Genomic DNA, 24,575 nt, shown 5'->3' with positions numbered 1-24,575 from the left:
CACCAATGTGCTGGATTTAAGGAGCCGGGGCCTTGTAGGGTGTATCAGAGGAAGCATGATCTAACAGAGAGATACCGGATTAGTAATGGATCCTCTAAATACAATGAGCAGAGGAACTTCACATGAACCACAAATATTCTACATTCCATCCTTCAGCTACGGTCATTAGATATCCACCATGACTTCAAATAATAAGAACTGGACACAGGTAGAAACTTGCCACCAGACAGTGGAAGCTCGTCTCAGCTGCTTAAGAGGGAAGGAGAGAAGCTCCATCATTCAGGAAGAGCTGCTGCTGCTGCTCCTTCACATTGAAAGGAGTCAGCTGAGGTGGTTTATCTAATCATGATGCCTCCTGGAAGCCTCCTTTTAGAGCTTGACTCAGAGCTTAGTGGAAGGACTGTACAGCTGGTCTGGACTGGAAACACCCTGGCGTCCCTCCAGAATGAGCTGGAGAATGTTGGTGAGGAGAGGAACGTCTAGGTTTCCCTACTGGATCTGTGACCTGATGATAGAGGGAGGTCAGAATAGAGAGATGGATAAATCAGCAAGAGGATGGATAGATGGATGTACATGTATACGTATGAATGAAGGGATGGATGTAAGGGTGTACATATGTGCAGAAGGATTTATGGATTAACAAGTTAATGAAAGTATGGACAGGTGGATGGATAGATGAATGGGAAGACAGATGTATGGTATACATATAACGAGGGAGGATGGATGGACTAACAGATGGTTGGGTGGATGGATAAAGGGAAAAAGAGAACAGATTGGGGGACAGATGGACAGATAGGTGGATGGATGGATATTTGGAAGAAGGAAGGAATAAAAAGATTGATGGAAGGATAGATGGCTAGACAGGTGAACAGAAAGACAGACAGGAGACTCAAAATCGGATGGACAGACGGTTGAACAATGAACAGATGAATGCATGAACAGACAGTCTGGTAACAAAGCAAAGTGTGTCTATCAGGTAATATTTCTGAGATCTTTTGTGTTCAAACTGAAACAAAAACAAAGTGTTTTATTTTCAGCTCTTTGAGAATTTAATCCTCTGACGTCAATGAAACATTCAGCAGAAGCAGCATCTGACAAAACGTCCTCCACAGAACAAACTGAAGCAATCCCACAGCTGCTCAGCTGCTTCCAGGTTTCAGACAGTCACAAGATGCCAACAAGTGAGACGCTGTTTAGACAACAGTGATGCATTCCCCAATTGACTGTAAACGTTGGAATGTGTGGCAGGAGTCATGCTTCATACTGGGCTACTGTTTGTCCACAGAAAAACGATTCATTTCTCATTTACATTCTTTTAAAGCGTAAATCATTTTACTCCGATGAATGTTGTTGAAAATACTAAAACAAGAAAATTATATTATATTACAAACATTTGGACCACTGCATGCTCTTTGGAAACCTGAGTGTTTCTGTTCCACTCCGATTCACTCTCCGGGACACTCTCTAAACTCGTTTTCAGCCTCCAGGAACTAATTTCCTCTGGAAGAACAAGTTCTAGGAGTCTCCAAAGAATCCAGCAGGTTAAACTAACCAAACATGTTCACGACTCAGCGACTCTGAATGAACAGAGGCAACGCCAAAGCTACAAATAAACCCTCATTTACAGCTTCCATCTGCCCCACAGTCGAGTGCACAGATAATTATCCTGGCCTATTATCTGGAAGCATGGCGTCCTTATCTGCAGGAAGAATCAATAAAATTTTTCCAATTTGTTCAACTTTCGCATAAAAAATAAGAAAATCCACATCTGAATGCTTTTAATAAAAGTCTGTTTCTTTTAAACAGATATTTTAACAGCCTCAATTATAGTTTTTGTTAAGATATTCTTTCTAATAAGCCATCAATTTCTTTCAAATATGCAACCCATTTCCATATTTCTTTTAGGCAGATAACATCTCTCTGCAAAAAACTATTTATTTAAGATTAACTGGTACAATAAAGCCAGGTTCAAATCACAAAATAGTTTTAAAGCGTTAGCTTGGGCAAGAAAAACAATAAATCTGAGACTAAAAAGCTGCATAATTATTAAAACATTATCAGTTTTTACCAGATAAAATCAGGCCAGGATGAATTCAGAAACTCTTTGATTTAAACCACAGTCATGTCAACAGTTTCATCTCCACATGTACAGTTTATACATCAAAACGAAGGTATTTCTGTCTACTTTCACCCAGCGTGTCTCCCACTGCTGCAGGACAAACAGTTTTCCAGAGAGCACAAACTCTCATTCACTCTCATTATATTTCTGCTATCTCTTAACTCTTTCATATCTCCTTTCTAAAACCCCGTAGATGCATAAAAATGTACCTGTGTCGCCACCAGAAGGTTCTGACACTCACAGGTCAAGACGATTTGGATACGATGTACCATTTCCATAGAGTGGCTGTTTATTTCAGGCTTAAATTTGGCCTCTGTTGAAAAATATCATCTGGCGGGTTTTCCACTGCTGCGTAGGAAAGGCGGAAATCACCATAGCAACCAGTGACTCGTCATTTTCTGAAGTTTCTAGTTGGATTTTCAGAGAAAAGCTGCGTTAAAAGCTTCACTTTAAAATGTCTTGTATAAAAATAAATATTACCATAACCCCTTAAATCCCAATCCTGCTTTAACGAGCTGTTATGATCCTGCCCCAGCTACAATACTGAAATTAAAAAACAACAAACACACAAATCTTACCTTCTGTGCATTAATAAATCGTCAACATTTAGTTTTAAAGCATTTATCATGAAGCATGAGACGATAATTTTAAGAATACCTCGGAAATATCACTTACTTCAGACAAACTGCACTGCAGGACAAAAATCTCCTCTAAATTAAGCGTATATCATAATTTCATTGATAATCTTAGTGTTCAATCTCTCCCCGAGCCATCAGTAAACAGGTAAAAAATGAGGAATGACCTTCAAAAGACCACAGAAAAATAAAGTTCCAAGATAAACAGAAAATACTTTAAAATTCCTACAAAAAACCATGAAAAAACTAGTTTTCATGAGTTTTTGATGCATCAAGTCAAAGAGTAAAGACCCATGATCCCCAACATCTAGAGTTTTCTTGTACGCCCATCCCGGATCAGGAGGTAGGGGGCAGCAGTGAGTAAAGGACGTGGAGGTTGCTGTCCTGGGGTGCCGAGCCTCACAACCTGATCGGGAACATTCCCTGGGTCAGCTGGAGGCGGAACAGGCGACAGTTGGCGATGCGTAGGGCAGCGCAGGCCGTTTTGGAGAGGTCCGTGGGTAACATGGGCTTGGTGCGGTGCCACGTCCCTGTACTGCGGCGAAACTCTCGGATGTAGTCAAAGCTCGTCCCTGCACACACAACCAACAGGGGGTTAAAGAAGACACCATCCAAGAAGCCCCCTCGGAGCCCCGTGTGCTGTGTTTTTACCGACCCGTATCCAGGTCTCCCACCACGTAGATGCTCGCCCCGATCGGAACAGCCCCATACACGAAGGATGAGCTGGCTGGAATGCACAGGTTCTGGTCATCTAGGAACATCCACCTGAACCACAGAACATTCAGCAAAGACGTAATTTCTGTGCTCGGAACACAGAACATAAACATAAAGATGAACGTTACCGGTGTCAACAATGACTGACAACACAGTAATAATAGTGCTGAGCAACAATTGACATAAAGCAGTGTTTACTGCATTTGATAATCAGTCATCAGTGATTTGTCCACCATTAAAAACCATGTTTTAGGGTCACACAACTAGAACTGAGAGCAATAGACAAAATATGAGTTAGATAAAACATTTAAAATTGGACCTTCTCATCTCGTCGTGGTAGAACTCAGACTTGCAGGTCATCATCTGTCTTTGCTCAGGGTTCTCGCTCTCTTGGCTTCTGACTCCACCGAACACATACAGCTCCTCACTGACACCACAGGCCACCGAACCGAACCTGAGCGGGACAAAATGTGCAGAAAAACAATATGAAGAAAATCCATTTCGATTTACTAGTTTCCTCAAATAAAACAGAATGTTCAGAAATATAAAAACCTGATATTTAAAAGTCAATCTAAAAATCACCAGCTTTCTTCTCTATTTTACCAAATCTTTATACTAATCCAAACTATAATAAAGCAATAATCTTGTTTAAAAGAATATCTATAACCTTCAATGCAAAAATTCTATATTGGTAGGTTTAGGTAGGAGAAATGACCGGTTAAACACACACTTCAATTTGGTGAAATAATAAAATAAAATGGGAATGAATTATGCTCTCTGCGCTCAGCAGTGGGAGAAACATTGGTTGAAAGTAAACATTTCTCATGTTTCGGGATTTAAACTGTTCATGTAAAGATGAAACCGGGGGCATGAAAGTAACTTAAATAAAAACAAAATCCAAAAATATTTTACAGAGTCAGAATGTAGAGAGGGACATTATCACATTCTAAGCTGAACATCCTAGAAGGAAATGTAAAAAACTTAACCAGTGGTTGTATAAAAACTATACAAAATATCAAATTATCGGTCCAGTCGGGTAAAGTCTAGTTTCCTGTGAGCTGTTAAAACCTTGAATAGTGTTTCTGCTGGAAACTACAGCTGAGCTGCGAAGCTCCAAACAGGGCTGTGAAAACCACACATAAAAACACGGCTCCTGAGTTTCTACGTATTCTTTGCCTGGGTTTCATGAAATGCTGTTTGATGAGTAGCCAACCACAGACCACATCTCGGCGATGATGCAGCAAGTAAACAAAATGTCAACATCACAGAACATCCTCTCATAGAAACCGAAGGTCCGGAAACTGAAACAAGCAGACATGGATTATTTATGCTGCATATATTTTAAATCAGAAACATTTCAATGAATGACAATAAATGAGAACCCCCCCGAGTTAAAACAACTAAATATTACTTGAACGATAAAACCAAAATAAATCGTGTCCTACAGTAAAGAACAGGACCTTCAGGCTCCATAAAGCAACTGTTACAGCTGATATTTATTCTGAACACAGTAAAACTAGATCAACAACCATCTCTTAAAACGTTTATGGCCAGATCTAACCTTGTTGATGAATGGTCAATGGTAATTTTATTTCCCCCAATGGGAAACTGATTTACAGCATCTCCAAACATCAAACAACACCATTGAAAGAAAAACCAAATTATGTCGCTGCACATCCCACATCAACCTGTTTTATCCATCAGCATCAAAAAAAGGTGCAACCTGCGGTCGTTCTGGCAGCAGCGCTTATAATTCCCGGTTTTAACAACAGCGAACTCAGCGTCTCTCCGTCTTCACTGCAGGCACTTTACACCGAGGACCTGGGGGAGAAGCTTATAAAGGCCACCTCTGGTGTGTTATGTTCAGATGATCCTCTAAAAGCGGAGGTTCTGAACACGACAGAGGTTCTGAAGCACCGACCTGTTATAAACATCCACAAGTTGGACCCGAGTTGTCCCTGAAACCTTCCCAGCCACTCTAACCAGGTTACCAAATCTGGTTTAATTGGACAAATTATCGCAATTATACAAAATATCAAAAACAAATTCAATAAAACTTTTATAAAATGAAACATTAAAAAATTGCCCAATACAAAATATTATCTAGAGCAACCGCAGTTCACAGGAAGCGCCATTAACTTCTATAGGCTGAAACAATTAATCCGATTAATCGATTATTGGAATAATCATCAACTAATTTATTAAACATTAACTGGAGTATACAGAACATGCCATTAACTGAAAGTACAACCCCAGGGGACAGAGACAGGAACCCTGTAGTGACCCAGTAAATGAGTGCAGCTGATTGGAAAAACAGAGTTGACTTTCACACACTAAACTCTGTCAGTTACATACGTCGATGGTTTTGTCGTCAAGATGCTTCAGATGTCTGCATTCTTAACCTGTGAACAAGATCTTTGTTGAGGCCTAATTACTGAAATGTTGTCAAAGTATTACCTGAAATTGAATATTTCTGATTGAAACTGTAAGATAAACTAAACTGAATGGAGTAAATTGTATGTTTAACTACACAGAGTACAGTAAAATGTCCATAAAGTCAACATTAGTGTTATTTTTAGGTTGAAGTGAGGAGTTTCTGATCTGATATACAACTACACACAACCAGGATGGATCAGATTGTTACTTAATGACTAATTAATGACTTCTTCTTTACTGACAGAAAGAATGCAAATGAAAACCAAATGTTGAGTGTGTGATTCAGGTTACGGAGGAAACGGTGAACACCACAGATGTCAGATTGAGATGGGATGTGGTGTTGCTTCACACACAAGAAACAAGAAACGGGCTGAAGAAAAACGAGGCTTCACAGCCAAGCCGTCTCAGTCTGGTTCAGTCACTGGTTGGCCGAGCCACCAAAGGTCCACCAGGCACACTGGAAATGCTGGATGATGACAACAAACAGCATGGATGCCACAGCTGACACAAGCGTGCAACTAAAACCACGTGATGTGAAGGAAACCCTGGTCAGAAACCCAGAAAACAAGCCTCTGCGTGCTGAAGAGTGACTGCAGCGTGACTCCACATCAACATCATGCGTCGGTGTGAATGTGGAGCGACTTCACTCAAACTGAAACTGAAACTAACTCATCCAGAATTGTGACAGTCACCATCAGGCCTCGTTTCATTTACTGTTGGGCAACTCCTGGCCACATGATTTATATGTAGCCGGATGAACATGTGTCACCTGATGGGATCACGCTTACCGTCTCTCCTTCAGAGGACACAGGCCCGTCCACTGTTGGGTTTTTGGGTCAAAGCTTTCAACAGAGTCAAACAGCTTCCCGTAGGAGCCTCCGCCGATGGCGTAGATCTTCTTATTCATGGAGGCGTAGCAGCCCACCTGAAGGCAATACATGAAATATGTTTTGCTTTATAAATACTTAACTGCAGCACAAGCAGTACTATATGTATATGCAAGAACATAGTACCCACCACTTCTAGATTTTTTCCATTTACCTTATTTTGTCTTACTTCAACGTTTCAGAACAAAGATAACTTCAATAAATACAAAAGGCAGTTTTTTAAATTACAAACCTTACGTATTAAAGGGAACATATCATGTTTTAAATCATTTTTCACCCTTAAATCATTCAGTTGTGGTCTATATAAAGTGGAACTGCAATGCTTTGGTTCTTGTAGCTCCACAGGCTCCTCTTTCACCTGTTCTGAAGAGCGTCTGAGAACAACTCGTTTTGGTGCCGTCTCTTGAAATACTATTAAATGCAGGTCAAAGAGGGCTGCACTTTAACTCGTTCGGCCATTTTTGTAGTTTGATAACAATTATCTAGCACCGCAGAAACAAGACAAAAACGGCAAAACAATATAAAGTTGTTTATGTAATAATAATATTCAAACACGCAGTACGGTTCTGTCCTCCAGGAGCTAAAAGCAGCACACAGCGCTAACACCAGCAGAGATGCTACTGCTATCAGAACAATGGCCAGGACGTCATATCAACACAGTAAATTCATGTCTAAAATAAAGTTTGTTGTCATTTAGCGTTATCTGCAGATTATCTCTTTGCTGTTTCGTCGTTTCCATAGACAGAAGGAACTCAGCCCTGAATCAGAGGAAGTCTTTCAGCAAATCCATCTTGCTGCCTCCACTTTCCAGCAACCTTCACTTACTGATGGAGGTTGATGAAGAACTCGTCCTTGAAGTGGCAACATTTCTCCACTGATGTGGGAACGTTTCCATGAAACATAAAATGTAATCAGGCACTTCGAAGAGGTTCTGACGCTGGGAACGGTCTAATGAATTGTGTGGGTTAATACACCCAACAACCGAACATTTAGACTTATCTACTTCCAGCTTCGGCTTACTGGAGCTTTTTTAGTTTTTCTGCAGCAAATACTGTGACGTACCAGTTAAACCAACTTAAAAATATGACCCAAACAGAATATAAAGATATCTACGCAGCACCGGGAGAAACTGAATTCAACTTTCCCGCACTCCTACAGACTCCAACTACACAACAAACAAAGTGGATTTTGCATGATATGTTTCAAAGCCATTTCTAAGGCTTTGGGACTCCAGCGAACTACAGTGAGAAAAAATATGGAACATTGGAGACGTTGATCTACCAAAATTAGTTCAAGAGAGCGCCAAGCACTCTTCCAGGAGGTCACAGAAGAACCCAGAACAACATCTAAGTCTCTGCAGACCTCACTATAACAGTTAAAGTCAGAGTTTATGATTCAACAATAAGAAGGGAGAGTTCCAAGGCTAGAACCACTGCTGGCCAAAAACATCTTGATGAACCGCAGAGACTTCTGGGAACACATAAAATGGGCAAAAAAAAGGGCATCATAGCTGCATTCAAGCATGATGGTGGTGGTATGATGGTCTGGGCCTGCTTTGCTGCTTCAGCATCTGGACAACTTGCCATAATTGACAGAACCATGAATTCTGCTCTCTATCAGAAAATCCTGAAGGACAATATTTATATATATATAGTATAATATATATAATAATAGTAAATATCAGTTATCGGACATAACTGCAATATTAATATCGGCCCAAATATCAATATCGGTACATCCCTAATTTGTATAGTTTTATGTAACATTAGTGTAATTAGTTATTAGTTTAGCTTTTGAATTTCACTTAGTTTTATTTTAACTTCATTTTATTAATTTGGTTTTATGTATTTAAAAAAAAAAATTTTTTTAATCTAAATTTTAACTGTCTTATTTATTTATTGAATTTGATTTGTGCTCAGTTATTTCGGTATACTCATTTTAATTGTATTCAATGGTTTTCTAGTCTAGTCTATTTATGAGGATTATTTTATATATATACAGTACAGACCAAAAGTTTGGACACACCTTCTCATTCAAAGAGTTGTCTTTATTTTCATGACTATGAATATTGAAGCTTCACACTGAAGGCATCAAAACTATGAATTAACACATGTGGAATTATATACTGTCACCTGAAATGGTTTTCCAAAAGTCTTGAAGGAGTTCCCAGAGATGCTTAGTACTTGTTGGCCCTTTTGTCTTCACTCTGCGGTCCAGTTCACCTCAAACCATCTTGATTGGGTTCAGGTCCGGTGACTGTGGAGGCCATGTCATCTGGCGCAGCACCCCATCACTCTCCTTCTTGGTCAAATAGTCCTTACACAGCCTGGAGGTGTGTTTGGGGTCATTGTCCTGTTGAAAAATAAATGATGGTCCAACTAAACGCAAACCGGATGGAATAGCATGCCGCTGCAAGATGCTGTGGTAGCCATGCTGGTTCAGTATGCCTTCAATTTTGAATAAATCCCCAACAGTGTCACCAGCAAAGCACCCCCACACCATCATACCTCCTCTTCCATGCCTCACGGTGGGAACCAGGCATGTAGAGTCCATCCGTTCACCTCTTCTGCACCGCACAAAGACACGGTGGTCGGAACCAAAGATCTCAAACTTGGACTCATCAGACCAAAGCACAGATTTCCACTGGTCTAATGTCCATTCCTTGTGTTCTTTAGCCCAAACAAGTCTCTTCTGCTTGTTGCCTGTCCTCAGCAGTGGTTTCCTAGCAGCTATTTTACCATGAAGGCCTGATTCACACAGTCTCCTCTTAACAGTTGTTCTTGAGATGTGTCTGCTGCTAGAACTCTGTGTGGCATTGACCTGTTCTCTAATCTGAGCTGCTGTTAACCTGCGATTTCTGAGGCTGGTGACTCGGATGAACTTATCGTCCGCAGCAAAGGTGACTCTTGGTCTTCCTTTCCTGGGGCGGTCCTCATGTGAGCCAGTTTCTTTGTAGCGCTTCATGATTTTTGCGACTGCACTTGGGGACACTTTCAAAGTTTTCCCAATTGTTGATTGACTGACCTTCATTTCTTAAAGTAATGATGGCCACTCGTTTTTCTTTACTTAGCTGCTTTTTTCTTGTCATAATACAAATTCTAACAGTCTATTCAGTAGGACTATCAGCTGTGTACTGTATCCACCTCCAGCACAACACAAATAATGGTCCCAACCCCATTTATAAGGCTTGAAATCCCACTTATTAAACCTGACAGGGCACACCTGTGAAGTGAAAACCATTTCAGGTGACTACCTCTTGAAGCTCATCAACAGAATACCAAGAGTGTGCGGAGCAGTAATCAAAGCAAAAGGTGGCTACTTTGAAGAACCTAGAATATAAGACATATTTTCAGTTGTTTCACACTTTTTTGTTCAGTATATAATTCCAAATGTGTTAATTCATAGTTTTGATGCCTTCAGTGTGAAGCTACAATATTTATAGTCATGAAAATAAAGACAACTCTTTGAATGAGAAGGTGTGTCCAAACTTTTGGTCTGTACTGTACATATACTCGCACTCATCGTCTTCCCCATCCTGAGGCGCCGGGCTGTTGGCCAGAATCGCTACGAGGCCAACCGATAGGTCTCTCCATGGCCTCACCGAACTTGTCCCCGGCCGAGTTTTTGCCTCTGCCACAGCCCGGGCCGCGGCACGCCTGGCCTCAGGAGTCCCACAAGCTAACCACAGCTGATAGGACTCCTTCTTAAGCTTGACAGCATCCCCTACTGCCTGTGTCCACCACCGGGTTCAGGGATTTCCGCTGCGACAGGCACTGCAGACCTTACGGCCACAGCTACGGGCAGCAGCATCGACAATAGACACGGAGAACATGGTCCACTCGGACTTTATGTCTCCAACCTCCCCTGGAATCTGGTCAAAGCTCTCCTGGAGGTGGGAGTTGAATACAGCCCTGGCTGAGGGCTCTGCCAGACGTTCCCAGCAGACCCTCACTATATGCTTGGGTCTGCCAAGTCTGTCCGGCTTTCTCCTCTTCCAGCTATCCAGAACCCCCGACAGGCACGCCAAGAAGGCCAGGTACTCCGCACTACCGCTCGGCCCGTAGGTCAAAATGACAGTCAGAGACCTGTCCCTGATCTGAAGGCACAGGGATGCGACCCTGTCATCCACTGGGGTAAACCCCAACATGAGACAGATGAGCTGGGGGGCAACAACCTAGCCCACCCTAGCCCGCTGCCTCTCCCTGTGGGCCACTCCAGAGTAGAAGACAGTCCAACCTCTCTAGAGGAGCTGGGCATGGAGGCAAGCCCGACTATTTCTACCCAATATCTCTCGACCTCATGCACCAGCTCAGGCTCCTTCCCCCCCAGCGAGGTTTACTTTCCACTTCCCTAGAGCCAGCCTAAGCATCCGGAGATCGGGCCGCCGAGGTCTCCACCTTCGTCCGCTGCCCGATCTCTCATGGTTCCCCCTGCAGGTGGTGGGCCCACTGGGGGATGGGTTTACGTCTCTCGTTCGGACTTGGCCCAGCCGGGTTTTATTTGTCCTAAACAATTAAATGCAAATATTTGTAAAGGCGTTTGCTTTACACCTTATAAACCTGACAGTAGAACCGCTCAAACAATTTTTCAGTCACACATGAAACACAATGGCTGACAAAATAAAGGCATCAAGGTTTTGTAATGGCCTAATCAAAGCCTAGACCTCAGTCTGACTGAAATGTTGTGGTGGGGAGCTGTGCAAAAACTATTGTCAGTGAACCTCAATGAACCAAAGCAACTTTGGCAAGAAGAGAAGGTCTCCTTGGTTCTGCCGTTACCTTCCGGATCATCGTCATGCTCGTCTGTAACTTCCAGGAGCTAAAATGTGGGTCAAAAACTTCCACCGTGGTCAGTGCTATGTCTTCGGCTTCTCCTCCCAGCACGTAGATCAGCCCGTCCACCTCCACCACGCCAAAGTTCTGACGAGGCTGTGAACACCAGACAGGAAAAAAATAATCCACAAGCACCGAAGCTCCTGGGAACATTTTTATTGAAACATGAAAAAAAAAAACATTAGCCATCAGGTGAATTTGATAACTTTCTGACCTGAGACCAGGTCAGGTGTTTAAAGGTGTGAAGCTGTCTATATTTGGCTATGACTCCAGTCATAAAGAGTTATTTACTAAAATCTGTTAAAATCAATGAGTCTCTTGACTGAAGCTGAGCTTTTCAATACAACTTTTTATAACTTTCTTAAAGCGATACTGACACCTTGTGGTGGCAAGATAAAAAGATCAAAACAGGAAAAAACAGCAGCCATTTTCAAGTATAGGAAGGTTGTTAGCAGAGCTGCACAGACAGAGTGATGCAGCTTGGAGATGAATCAACTCGCAGTGATGATTCAGGAGCAGCTGTTGGTACCTGCAGCATCGGGGGGATGGGGCTCCAGGAGTTGGAGTCAGGGTCGTATTTCTCTCCAGTGTCCAGTACCGTTTTGTTTTCATCTGTTCCCCCCATCACAAAGAGAAACCCCTCTGAAGGATGGGAAACAGTGGCGTTAATCACCCACCTGCTGCTCTTCGCTAACACAGTCTTCGCCACAGCACTAACCTGCGGCGACCACCCCGTGTCCAAGACGAGCCACACTCATTGGCTGCAGCTCGATCCACTTCTGCCTGTTGGTGTCGTACAATGGGCACATGCAGCGGGTCACAGCAGTGGGCTTCCTGGTTCTGGTTAGAGTGAAACAATTGAATCAGACGGAGGTGTTCCTTAAATTTTTACTGAAATTCATGAGTAATGCATGTTTAGACTCCTTCCCATTTCGGGTTTTGTAAAGTTTTTAGCCTTTTACAAAAATCAGAGTTAAAAAATGTTTATTCAGCCTCTACAGGCACATCTCAATAAAACAGAATATATAAAAGTAATATACGGATTTATAAAACACAGTGATGTAGTTCGAGCGAATATTTCTATAAATTTTGATTATGTCTCACAGTAAATGAAAGCCCACAATGGGAATATTACACCAAACCAATATGTTATACCAATTATATTTAATACACAAAGGTTTTGCTATGGGTTGGAGTTAGAATTAATCAATGGGAAGACTGCTGACTTGGCAGATGTGCATCGACAGCCTCCACAAGAAGGGCTAACCATAAATAATCAGAGGAAATGAAGCTAGCTGGAGCGTTGTATGCAAGCATGTTACTGGATAGTTGAGTGGAAGGAAAAAATGTGGTTTAAAAAAAGGCACACAATCAACAGAGATAACTGAAAGCCTTGAATTGAGTTACTGAAATAAATGAACCAATAATTAACATTTGGATAACATTCTGATTTATTGTGAGGCTCCTACATCTGCTATAAAGCTCCCAACGTGTTATTGTAAAATTCTACGGTCAGTTAATGTTCTAGCTTACAGATTCTTAGAAGATGAACGAGTCCTTCCATGGTCATGATGGGAATCTGAAGAGTTACTTACCTTCGATCTTCTCCTCCTACGAGGACAATACACTCAGAGTAACCTCGGGGTTTGAAGGCGGTCAGCATGGCCTCGCCCTGCGGTGGATCCTCTGTCAGAACCTTCTGGCAGAATTCCCGGATCACCTCCCTCATCAGCGGCTCTCCCATGCTCTGATCAGATGACACAAGCTCAAAGTTTCAGTTCAAAGCTGCAAAAGAAAAAAAAATCTAAGAATTATATTCACCCAAAAATGATTTAAATTATTTTTTTTATCCTACTTGAAAATGATTAGTGGGGCCAATGGCTGCAGCATTTTTAATTTCTGCTGCACCTGGCTAGTGAAGGTGATACAGGAACAAAGTATTTTAAGGTGCTTTGACTTTTCACCATGAGAAAATTAAGTAACTTTCAGATTATTAAGATTCTAAAACTGTGAATTGCACATTGAAATCTTGGGTGAAGATATAACTAGAGATTAGAGCTGCACCATATTAGAAAATATTGTGATGGTGATAATGATGGTAAATATTGCCAGGGTGATATCGGTATATGCCGATTGTCTTCTTTCGTCCTTTTCTTATCTGTGTTTCCATCACTCTGTGACCTTTAGCATTTGCAGAAAATGTCCCGTTTGAACATCTGCTGCCCTGAGACTCTGTCCAATTAGCTAAATATTACATTAGCATGTTAGGAATGTCATAACTAATTTTGCACTACAAACAGTGGGATATGAATATGGAGCACACTGATATTGCGAGGACGATATATTCCTAGCATATTGTGGAGCCTTACTATAGATGCACAATAAATACAGTTTGTAGTCTGAGTTGGACTTAAGCATGTGCACATACAGCACCTGTTCTCTCAGATAGCTCAGGTCCAAGCCCTGCATCCACACGGCCGACATCACTTCCTTCATGTGGACCTGCAAACACAGAAGGAAAAACTGTTTGATGGACGTGCTTTAAACACCGACATATGACATCATAAATGCGACAGCAGCAGACTTCCTTCTATGAAGTGTGCTTCACGTGGAGCAGCGTAGGATATGGAGAACTAAATGCAAACACGGTATGTAAACGTGTAGACTTGTAAACTGCATTACGTTTCAGATTGAAGCCATTTTAAGAAATCCTGTAGCAATACAGAAAATGAATGTTATTAAAAGAGTTACCGAAGGGTATGAGGTACTAACTGCTCACATCTCCATAGAATCCCAAATTTGAAAAAAAAAAAGTGAACTAAACCGTTGACCTCATTGAGAAAAGTGAGAAAAACCAGCAGACATCAAATTATTTCGCTTAGCCCTATTAGGACTTCAGCTCTTCCTTGCTGATGGATACAAATACGAGAAAAAGGGTGACGATGCTGAGTCACTGGTTGCTATGGTGATTCCTGCGTTTGCTGCGCAGGAATCAGACAGAGACACAGACAAGGATTTAATCTGAAAACAAACAGCCACTGTGGGAAAACTACAATCCTAATTACAAGTTGGGAAGTTGAGTAAAATGTAAATAAAAACAAAACACAATGATTTGCAAATACCGTTCAACCTATATGCAACTGAATACACCACAAAGACAAGATATCTAAATGTTCAAACTGATAAACTTTATTATTTTTTTGCAAATATTCACCTGTTTTGAATCTAAAGCTTCCAACACAATCCATAAACGATGGGACAGGGCCACCAAGACTAGGAAAGTTGAGGAATGCTCAGAAAACACCTGTTTGGATCATTCCACAGGTGAAGAGATTGATTGGAAACAGTTGAGTGTCATGATGAGTATAAAAGGAGCACCCCCGAAAGCCCCAGTCATTCACAAGCGAGGATGGGGCGAGGCTCACCACTACAACTGCGTGAGCAAATAGTTAAGTTTAAAAACGTTTCTCAACATACAGTTGCAAGGCATTTTGGGATTTCATCATCTACAGTCCATAATATTAACAAAAGATTCAGAGAATCTGGAGAAATCTGCATGTAAGCTGGAAACCAACTATGAACACCCGTGACCTTTGACCCCTCTGGAGGCACTGCATTATAAACCAACATCATTCTGTATCGGTTATCACCTTGTGGGCTCAGGAACACTTCAGAAAACCATTGTCAGTGAACACAGTTCGTCGCTACATCAGCAAGTTAAAACACCCAGAAACGGTGCCGCCCTCTCTGGACCAGAGCTCATCTGGACATGGACTGACCCAAAGTGGAAAAGTGTGCTGTGGCCCGACGAGTCCCCCGCGACCCGTCCCGGATAAAGCAGAAGACGACGAGTACGATAACCTGAACAGGATTTGGAAATCTTTGTGTTCGTACGTTTTACATAACGTCCAAACTTCACTGGAGTTAAGGACGTAAACATCACTACCACTGATCCCAGGACACTACTAATCAGCGAATCTCCTGTTTGGATGGATTTTGCTGCCCATTAGTGAAGCTGGAGATCACCTATGGAAGAGGTGAGCCCCCAGGTAAATTTCACTCACCCTGCGCTCGTCCGGGTCGTGGGTGAACCATCGCACCGCAGCTTCCAACACATGCTTCTCATTGCCCACGTTGAGCTTCTCCATGCTCAGCAGCTCACACAGCCGGCTGTGGGGCAGCTCCCTGAACTCCTCGGTGAGCACCACGTCACGGAAGTGGGTCTGCAGGAACTCCGTGGCCACGTAGTGGACATGCTGCAGACAGTAATGCAACGAGAAGAGGCGGATGCCGATGCAGTTCTCTGCCGTGATGCAGCTCTCCAAGAACTGGCAGCAGAGTGACTTCAGGTCGGTCATGAGGAGCAGGTCGGACGACTGCACCATGCCCTGAATGGTTTCCTCGCTCAGGCTGATCTGGGAATGAAGAGCACCAGAATGAAGAACAAATACGCCAACTGTACAGATTTGTGTGTTTGATGATTATGGCTTCCAGACAATAAAAAAAGGATATTTTAAACAGAAATGTCAGGCTTCTGAAATGGAATGGAAGCCCAGATTGCTTTGATAACAGCCTTCAGGTCATCTGCATTGCTGGTTCTGGTGTGTGTCATCTTCCTCTTGACAATATTCCATAGGTTCTCTATTAAGTTTGGGTCAGGCCAGTTTGCTGGCCAATCCAGCACAGTGACAAAGTAGTCAATGAACCAGGATTTGGTACCTTTGGTAAAATGGGCCAGTACCAAGTCCTGCTGAAAAATGAAATCAGCATCTCCATAAAGCTCGTCAGCAGAAGGAAGCATAACGTGGTTTAAAATGTTCTGGTAGATGACTGCATTGATTGTGGACTTCAGAAAACCAAGTGGACCAGAACCAGCAGATGACATGCCCCCCATAAACCATCACTGACTATGAAAACTTCACTCTAAACTTAAGCAGCAAGGATTCTGTGCTTCTCCACTCTTCCTACTGACTCTGGGATCTTGATTTCTAAATGAAATGCAGACTTTACTTTCATCTGAAACAGAACTTTGGACCACTGGGCAACATCCAGTTATTGTCGTCCTTAGCTCAGGTAAGATGCTTCTGATGTGGTCTCTGGATTTGTGTTTAAGGGACGGCTCTTAGAGCCCTGAGTATTTTAGCCAAGTTCTTGAATGGGTTTTGTTTTTCATATCTCTCAAGGCTGCAGTTATTCCCGTTGCTTGTGCACCTTTCTCCACCACCTTTTCCTTCCACTTAACTTTTCATTAATATCCTTGGATACAGAAGTCTTCGACCAGCCAGCATCTTTAGCAATTATCTTTTAAGGCTAGCTGGAACGTATCAATGACTCTGCTGGACTATTGTCCAGTCAGCAGTTATCCCTATGATTGTGTAGGTCATAACAGCACATCTCTGCGCCCGTCTTTCTAACTTTGCTCTGTTTTTTGACTAAATGAGGTGCACACAGACCAGACCAATGAGTAAAACCTCACCTCACCGCTGAAGATGTAGTCCAGAATCTGTTTCATAATGGCCATGGAGACTCCCTGCAGTTCAATTCTGTAGGTCGACCCATCTTCTTTAGGAGGATTGTAGTTGAGTTTGGTTCTGACACAAAATGATTAACAGCAGATTATGTCACAACATGAAAAATAATCTAGAATCATTCCCAGCTGTTCCTCTGCTGAAAGTGACCACAACCCATCATGTTGCTTCCAGAGAAACAACAAATGTCTGATTAGCTGCGTACAGGAGGAGTGTCTGACCTGATGTAAGGGCTGGCTGCAGCCAGGATGTTCTTCTGTACCGGGAGCTCCTCTCCATCCACCACCAAGAGCGCATCGTGGAAGCTTTGCTCCTGCCAGAACGTACGAAGAACTCTCAGGAGCTTCTGGGAGTGCTGCGGATCCGAAACCGTCAAACCGGGATCACCAGGAGTGGAGTTTGGCATGTTGGGACTTGGGACAGTTCTCCTGTCAACAGAAGCAGACAAACTGCATTTCATATACGTTTGCTAAATGACGCTGTTTAATTAATAAACCATTGCCAAGCCGAATACTTTGTAAAAGCGTGACTATTAATAATAACCCAGAATTATTAACTATAAGCAACACATACAGCTGCTGCAGGCCGGGGCATCTTAAGGTAACCAGTTTTTAAATCAGGTTTGGCAGGAAAAGCTACGCTAGCAGCAAAACAACCAACAGTTTAGATAAACGGCTCCGACACGGGCTAAATGTTAACATGTCATATTTTTGTATTAGTACATTTACTTAATTTAAGGTCTTGCCTGAGGTTTCCTGTGAGTTTGTTATATTTTTTTTTGCACAGGGAGTGCCTCGGACTGGACTCAGAACACCACGAATCACTCCAGAATGTTGGAAGTCGACGTTGAAGGCATGGGTTACATGGTGCGTTCGTGAGCATAGGACAAAACTACTTCACCTGTGCATCAAAATGTAAACTTATAATAAAAATCAAAAATATTTTGAAACATGTATCTCATAATGAATATGAAGCAGCTAATGTGTGCTATACTTGGTAGAAAACACACGAATATACAAATGCGTCTACATCTTGTACAACAGCTGCTTATTTTGTAATTATTTTGGATTCATGAACGTCTCATCATCTGGGCGGAATGAGTTCAAGTGGGTAGTGTCCTAACACGCAAACATTATTAAAAAATAATACAACGGTCCTACGTTATTTGTGACGTTAATTTATTCAATAATTATTTAGAGAGGCGTTTACAATCTTAAAGAAATTTGCAAAGAAAAAAAAAGAACAGTAATATTTTCCCCATATACTAAACCCGGGATTTTCTTAAAATGTAGGAGGAACCCGGTCCTCGTTGGTGCTCCATTAACCGCCCATCATGTTTCTAGCAGAAACACCATTCAAAGTTTAATTTAGCTGATTTTTTTAGATTTTCTCCCGTAATGTTCACCTCAGAATGAGATGATGTCAGACACTCGGGATTATAACTCTGTAAAAACCACGCTACTCTAATGTCCACTACTTCATCTCCACATGTACATCTTATACTTCAAATGTTTTTCGTATCTACTTTGCCTACTTTGACCCAGTAGATAATATCTACTAGATATTATTACTACTGCCACTACTACTACTAATAATAATAATAGTGATAACAGTGATAATGACTAATTGTATAGTAAAGCGTTTTGTCGTATCTGGGGATTTACTTATTAAACATGGGTTTGTAAATTATTATTTGATTGCCTTGATTATTTGATGTAATTTTTATTTATTTATTTATTTATTAGCTGCATTGTCTGTTTTTATATTTTATAATATTTTTATCCCTATTTAAAATTTACTTAGCTATGTAATTAATTTATTTATTTGTTCATTTTTTTATTTAATCAACGGACACTTAATTGTTTAAAGTGTTATAATGTTCTTTCTATCGTCTTTGTTTACTCAATGTTCTTACGCAAACATGTAATGATGGAGGAACCAATGAGCGTCATCTCAGTTTCCGGTCGGAAGCTAGTTCCTAGCGCACTCCATCAAACTGAAAACAGAAAATGCCCCCTCGGAGCAGGCCGACCCCTTGGATCGAGAGTCTGATCCTGAGCTACGGGAGCCAGGAGGCGGGCAGCAGCACCGGCGCCCGCCTGAAGGCTGATGTCATCGGAGTGGGTCAGATGACCCAGTCCCAGAGTCGAGGCTCCGATGGCCCAACAGGGCTGCTCTTCCTGTCCGATGGACTGCTCCAGATTCCCGCCGTGCTCACCGCCTCCGCTTGGGAACACATCCAGGAACACGAGGATCGGGAGTGCTTCAGCAGCCTCCTGAACACCACCGTGTGCCTGCAGGACTACCGGCTGCAGTTCCACATGGACCCGGAACAGACCAAGTGCAGGTTCTTCCTGTCAGTGGGTGAGCTGGCCACCACTGCAGCAGGTCCGGTTAAAGACACCACTCCCTGCTGCACCAGCTTGGCCTCCGTTAGGATGAAGATCTGCAGAACCTGGAGGTCTCTGCTTGGTCAGGAGGACTCCCAGTGGAGCCAGGCTGGACTGGATCTGTCCGAGCTGCTGGGGGAGTGGCAGCACGACTGCCTGCAGACCCTGCTGCGGGACGTCAGGGAGAGGCTGATGGCTCTGAGGAGCTCCCAGCCCTCCACCTCTGCTCACAGCCCATCTCTGAGCCGCTCCACTGCCACCAGCTGGGACCTGGACCGGGTCAGGTACAGAGGAGAGCCAAGCTTCAGCGTCCCGGTGAAGTTTCTTCTCGTCCCAGAGGAAGATGCTCAGCAGCTGGAGGCGGATGGAGGCAGAAGTCAGACGGGAGCACAGGCTTCTTCTGCTGAGGATGCAGAATGGCAGATAGCTGACCCTACAGGTGGAGAGATGGTGCAGGCTGCAAGTGGAGGGATAGCGCGTGATCCAGACAACGCAGGTGGTGCAGGTGAACAGGTGGTGCAGGATTCAGGTGAGAGATCTCCCTTTCTGTTGGAAGACATCGCTCCTTTTCCGGAACTAACCACCAGTCTTGCCTCCAACCCGTGGGACATGTTTCCCCCTCCATGCGTCACCTCGTCAACCTCCGATTCATCCCCAGAATCTACTCCGACGCTCCCTCGCCCACAACCTGACTCTGTTGCCGTGGTAACCAGCACGCAGCTGCCCACCCACAGCTTCATCCCACCTTACCAGAACCAGCCTGCCAGTAGCCTTCCGCCGACTTCCTCTACCTCATCAACCACCGTGAGTCCACCAAAGCCTCTTGCCTCAGATGGAACCAACACCCCTTCAGTGCTGCAGAACCAGCAGGAGGATCCTGTTAAGGAAGACTACAGAAAGCCCAAGAGGAAGCGGTGTGAAGTCACACCGGAGGCTGTGGGGGAGGAGGAGGAAGTTATTGGGAGTCCTCCATCCTGGCTCTTCGAGTCCCAGGTTGGAGCATCCAGCAACGAGGAGGAAGGCAGTCCAAAACAGGCTGGCGCAGGTACCGTCCCGAGAAAGACCCCCAGCGTTCACAGCGACGGCAGGCCGTTCTCATATTACTACAGAGTGTCGGGCCAGAACCTGCAGGACTTCAGCCGGTTCAGAGTGGCTGCGTCTCTGCTACACTGGGCTGTAAGGTATTTGTTAACTCCAGAACCACCAGAGAATCCTCAAAGAGTTGACCGTTAGGACTAAAATACCTTTTCATCAGTGAAGCTCCTCTGTTACTCCACCAGATGGCAGCAGAGCTTCAGAATACCAACCGGAAACAAAATTCCACTTTGTCAGGTTTAAGGCCAAAAGGTCCAATATTTCTTCTCAGGAGAACACATCTGGTGCCTTTTCTGACCCAGACATGCTGTAAGCAATGATGATGGGGTGGGCTGGCAAAATCTGAAAATGTGTTCCTCGTTTTCCGATGTCATGTTGAGAATTTCATAAAAAAGTAGCGGCACTATAATCTTGAACAAGTCGACTTGAATATTTGATGGTTCTGTATGCTTTTTCTGCTACATGCAGCGTATTTTCAGGGTTGTGAGGATAAACGTACCGGTTCTGTGTGGTTTCTCTGTAGCAGAGTTTAAAATGTTTATTAAAGACTAAAAATGTTTTCTTAAAAAGCAGCTTCTCTTTGACTTGTTTGACCTTTAATCCTTCTCTCAAGGTGCTTGCAGGATGCATCACATTTTAAAAAGGTAACCATTTTGAGATTATTGTGCACTGACTAAATGCAGTTTACTTGCACACATTTACTTTCTATCACAAAGAGCTTTATTAGCTTTAACAAAAAACAAATTACTATATTTAGCCCAAACTCATCAGCAAACAGGTGAAGCTGTGCCGATCATATGGCTGTGCTGAAATGAATGATAGGCAGTCTAATAAGGAGGTTGGTTGCTATAACAGAGCAGCAGATCTTGTGTTAAAACTGGTAACCTCCAAAGAAAAGCTGCATCATTTTGCATCAAAACGTCCAAACGTGGGAATCTGCTCCTAAGAAAGATGCAGCTAAAAGACCAGGGTCTGCATTCATAAACTAAACAAGACTAAAAGTAGCTCCTTGTGACATCATTCCAAGAAAAATCTTAGAATTTCTTGAAGTCTAAAATTTTTCTTAGAATTTTCTCTCGGTAAGATAAAAGATATTCACAAAGCACCTTAGGCCTTCAGAGAGCTCCTAATGTGAGGAGGTGTTAAGAGTAGTGAGGAGGACTTTTAGTGAGCCTAAGAGTGTCTTAAGCAGAGAAGATGGAGGAAAGACAGAGAGAAAGGAGAGATATTCTCCAAACAATGAACAACAGTTAATTAATAAAACGCAACCGGTTCGATGGTGCAGGGATCCACTCCCTAAACAGTCGACTAAATGAGCACATAAACTTCTATAACCTGCAACAATTATTAATATAGAGATAAGATTAACTTTATCATTCCCCAAGGGTGAAATTAAATGGTTTCAGAGTCAAGACAGGTTAAAGGTCAACCTCTAAGGTAATATTAGGAAGGATAAATAATAGAAACAATAATAAATTACCATGAATAAACAGTGAACAAAATTAGTACCGAATTATTTAAATATTTACAGACTGTAAAACGCTTTAAAAAAATTTATTTGGAAACAAATTGGAAAAACTCAAAGACATATTTGTTCATAATTATAAACTCTAGACAGCTGTCCAATAATCGGAGCACTATATTACATAGAAGGAAGATGTAAATGAGGTGAATCAGTATTTGCTGCATTGCTCATGATGATGTCAGCAGCCTCAGTCTAAAAGGTCGTCTACAACGCTCCCGGTCTGTGGAGAAGTTCTCTGATGTGCTGCTATCTCCTCTCTAGCTTCTGATTGCAGCAGGTACCACCAGGTACCAGAGCTGCTCACATCCCAGGCTGGTTCTGAAAGCAGAGGGAACAACTGATTGATCCGCTGGAAATGCCTGTTTGCTCCCACTGTGAACCCAGGACCAAATCCATCTTCTCCTCCACCAGCAGGCTCTGCTCCTCTGTTCAGTTCGATTTTCTCCACCTTTTTTCTGTTTTGTTTTGGTCTTATTACCAAACTAAACCTCTTTATACAAGGAGATCACAGTAAAATGCTGAAATTTAATATTAATATGAAATAGATACAATATGCAAAGGACCAGCATGGCGAGTAAATATAAGCAAATCAAAATAATGCATGTAAATAAGCTATGTTCAAACATGTTGATCCTGTGTGACGATTAAATTTAGCTAATTTTCATCATGATTTACACATTTCTGGCTCCAGTCTACATTCTATCTTTGGTTAATTTCTCTCCATTGATTACTAGGAGCGCATTTGTTTGTTTTTGTTTCTTCTAACCACCAATCAGCTCCTAGAAGACTGCGACAAATCTATCGAGGTCACCACACCTAAAAACAGGGTCAACCATACCTCCTCACTAAGATGGGAATCTCTGTCCTCTCCTCCCTCAGAGTCGCTCCCAGCAGCAAACTCAATCACTCTTCAGCTAGGATACCTTGACATGAACTTTTAGGCTAAGATAGAAGTTCTCTGAGAGGACTCTGACAATCTTTGTGAATACGGGCCCTGTCTTCTGGATCTTCAAGAACCTCAAGCAGAGAGGATCAGCTGCAGAGAAGGCTTCAGGACATCCAAGAGGTTCAAGTAGTCACTAGCGCAGAGCTCAATTCGCACTGGCAGCAGTCTGGTGTGACGTTTGTGAGGAGAAGGCTTTTGGAGAAGTAGTGCTACTTCAGAAACTATTCCAGTCCAAGAAAACCACCAACGACAGATTAAGCTTCTGCAGAAGGATGGTGCAAGAGCAATTGTGAGTCCTTTGTGATGCCACCAGCGAAGCATCCTGATCCGACCAACGTGTCAGAACCTTTTGGAGGCTCAACATCCATTTCTCTATGCCTGTAGTGTTTTCTGTAGGAGGTTTGACAGGTTAAAGAGACCCTTCAACTCCAATTTGGAAAGAAAACCTCAGAGCTGAAATATTATGGTAGTGAATGAGAGTTTAGGTTTGTGCTCTCAGATCTAATTTGACTGAAAACCTTAAGTCCTACAGCAGTGGGAGACACACTTGATGAAAGCAGACAAACTGCCTACATTCTGATGTACAAACTGTACACGTGGAAATGAAACTGCAGGCATGAAAATCTAAAACAAATCAACCTTAAATCCTTCAGGTAAAGTCTACCTTCCTGTGAGCCGTTTTCTGGTTCCCGTTTCTGCTAGGTCTGGCTGAGCGGTGAAGCTGAGATTTCTTACTCCAAATCCCATTACTACCTAGGAGCAAATATTATGTAGTTCATTTTATTTTTGTATACACAGTAAGTTTTATTAGTGTTTCTGAGCACTATTAATGTCCACTCCTCAGTCCGCTGCGGTCCTTTCAAAATAAAAAGTTCAGTATGAATTTATGGCAAATTATATTTCTACAAGGTGGCTTTAAATATGGAGAAACGAGAGGGAAAGGAAATGCGAGGCAGGATGAAAGGGAGGGCAAAGGGAAGGGAAGAAAGAAGTTAAGGTAATGAATGGAGGTGAGACACAAGGCTAAAAGGTATGTTCAGGAAGGACACAAGGAAAAAACGAAGGGCACAAGGAAGGAATTAAAGTAGGACACAAAGGTGGGAGGAAGGTTAAGGACAAAAGAGTAAAAAATGAGCAAAAGACTGAAGGAATGAAGTTATGTCATAATGGCGGAAGGAAAGTTAGAGAAGGAATGGAGATAGGATACAAGGAAGGAAAGAAGGGAGGATGGAAAGAAAGGCACAAAGAAAATATAAAGGTAGAATGGAAGAAAAGGCAGGAAGGGAAAGGACTGAAGGAAGTAAGGAATGTAAGAGAAAAGGACATGAGAGAGGGAGAAAGGAAGCAGAGAAAGGACAATGATAGAGAGGAAGCAAGGACAGTAGGAACTCTGCAAGGAAGAAAAGAAGGAAAAGACAATCTGACAGGAAATAGCCAGGAAATACAAACATTTTCCTATTCTAGATTA

At 42.6% G+C, this 24,575-nt stretch overlaps 2 protein-coding genes across 3 annotated transcripts; one reads left to right on the top strand and one right to left on the bottom strand.

The window, feature by feature from the left end:
* Nucleotides 1–1,763: 1,763 nt before the first annotated feature.
* Nucleotides 1,764–18,048, bottom strand: gan (gigaxonin). 2 transcript variants are annotated; one of them, XM_047346477.1, is made up of 13 exons: nt 17,897–18,048; nt 17,373–17,579; nt 17,100–17,214; nt 15,688–16,038; nt 14,057–14,125; nt 13,219–13,370; nt 12,342–12,463; nt 12,153–12,265; nt 11,570–11,719; nt 6,693–6,829; nt 3,788–3,922; nt 3,410–3,519; nt 1,764–3,326 (listed from the first exon to the last, which is right to left on the bottom strand). In XM_047346477.1, the coding sequence occupies exons 1-13, from the start codon at nt 18,031–18,033 to the stop codon at nt 3,154–3,156; spliced, it is 1,971 nt and encodes a 656-aa protein (XP_047202433.1). In that variant the 5' UTR covers nt 18,034–18,048; the 3' UTR covers nt 1,764–3,153. The 2 variants fall into 2 exon arrangements, with proteins under 2 accessions (XP_047202433.1, XP_047202442.1); XM_047346486.1 differs by having other exon boundaries at nt 17,880–18,003.
* Nucleotides 18,049–19,068: 1,020 nt separating this feature from the next.
* On the top strand, nt 19,069–21,205 carry acd (ACD shelterin complex subunit and telomerase recruitment factor). Its single transcript, XM_047346495.1, has one exon. The coding sequence runs from the start codon at nt 19,161–19,163 to the stop codon at nt 20,772–20,774; it is 1,614 nt and encodes a 537-aa protein (XP_047202451.1). The 5' UTR covers nt 19,069–19,160; the 3' UTR covers nt 20,775–21,205.
* The last annotated feature ends 3,370 nt before the right edge of the window (nt 21,206–24,575 follow it).

The sequence above is a fragment of the Girardinichthys multiradiatus genome, chromosome 2, assembly GCF_021462225.1.
Source record: "Girardinichthys multiradiatus isolate DD_20200921_A chromosome 2, DD_fGirMul_XY1, whole genome shotgun sequence".
Lineage (NCBI taxonomy): Eukaryota > Metazoa > Chordata > Actinopteri > Cyprinodontiformes > Goodeidae > Girardinichthys > Girardinichthys multiradiatus.
Note: the sequence above shows the minus strand (reverse complement) of the source record. Positions and strands in the feature narration are given on the sequence as shown.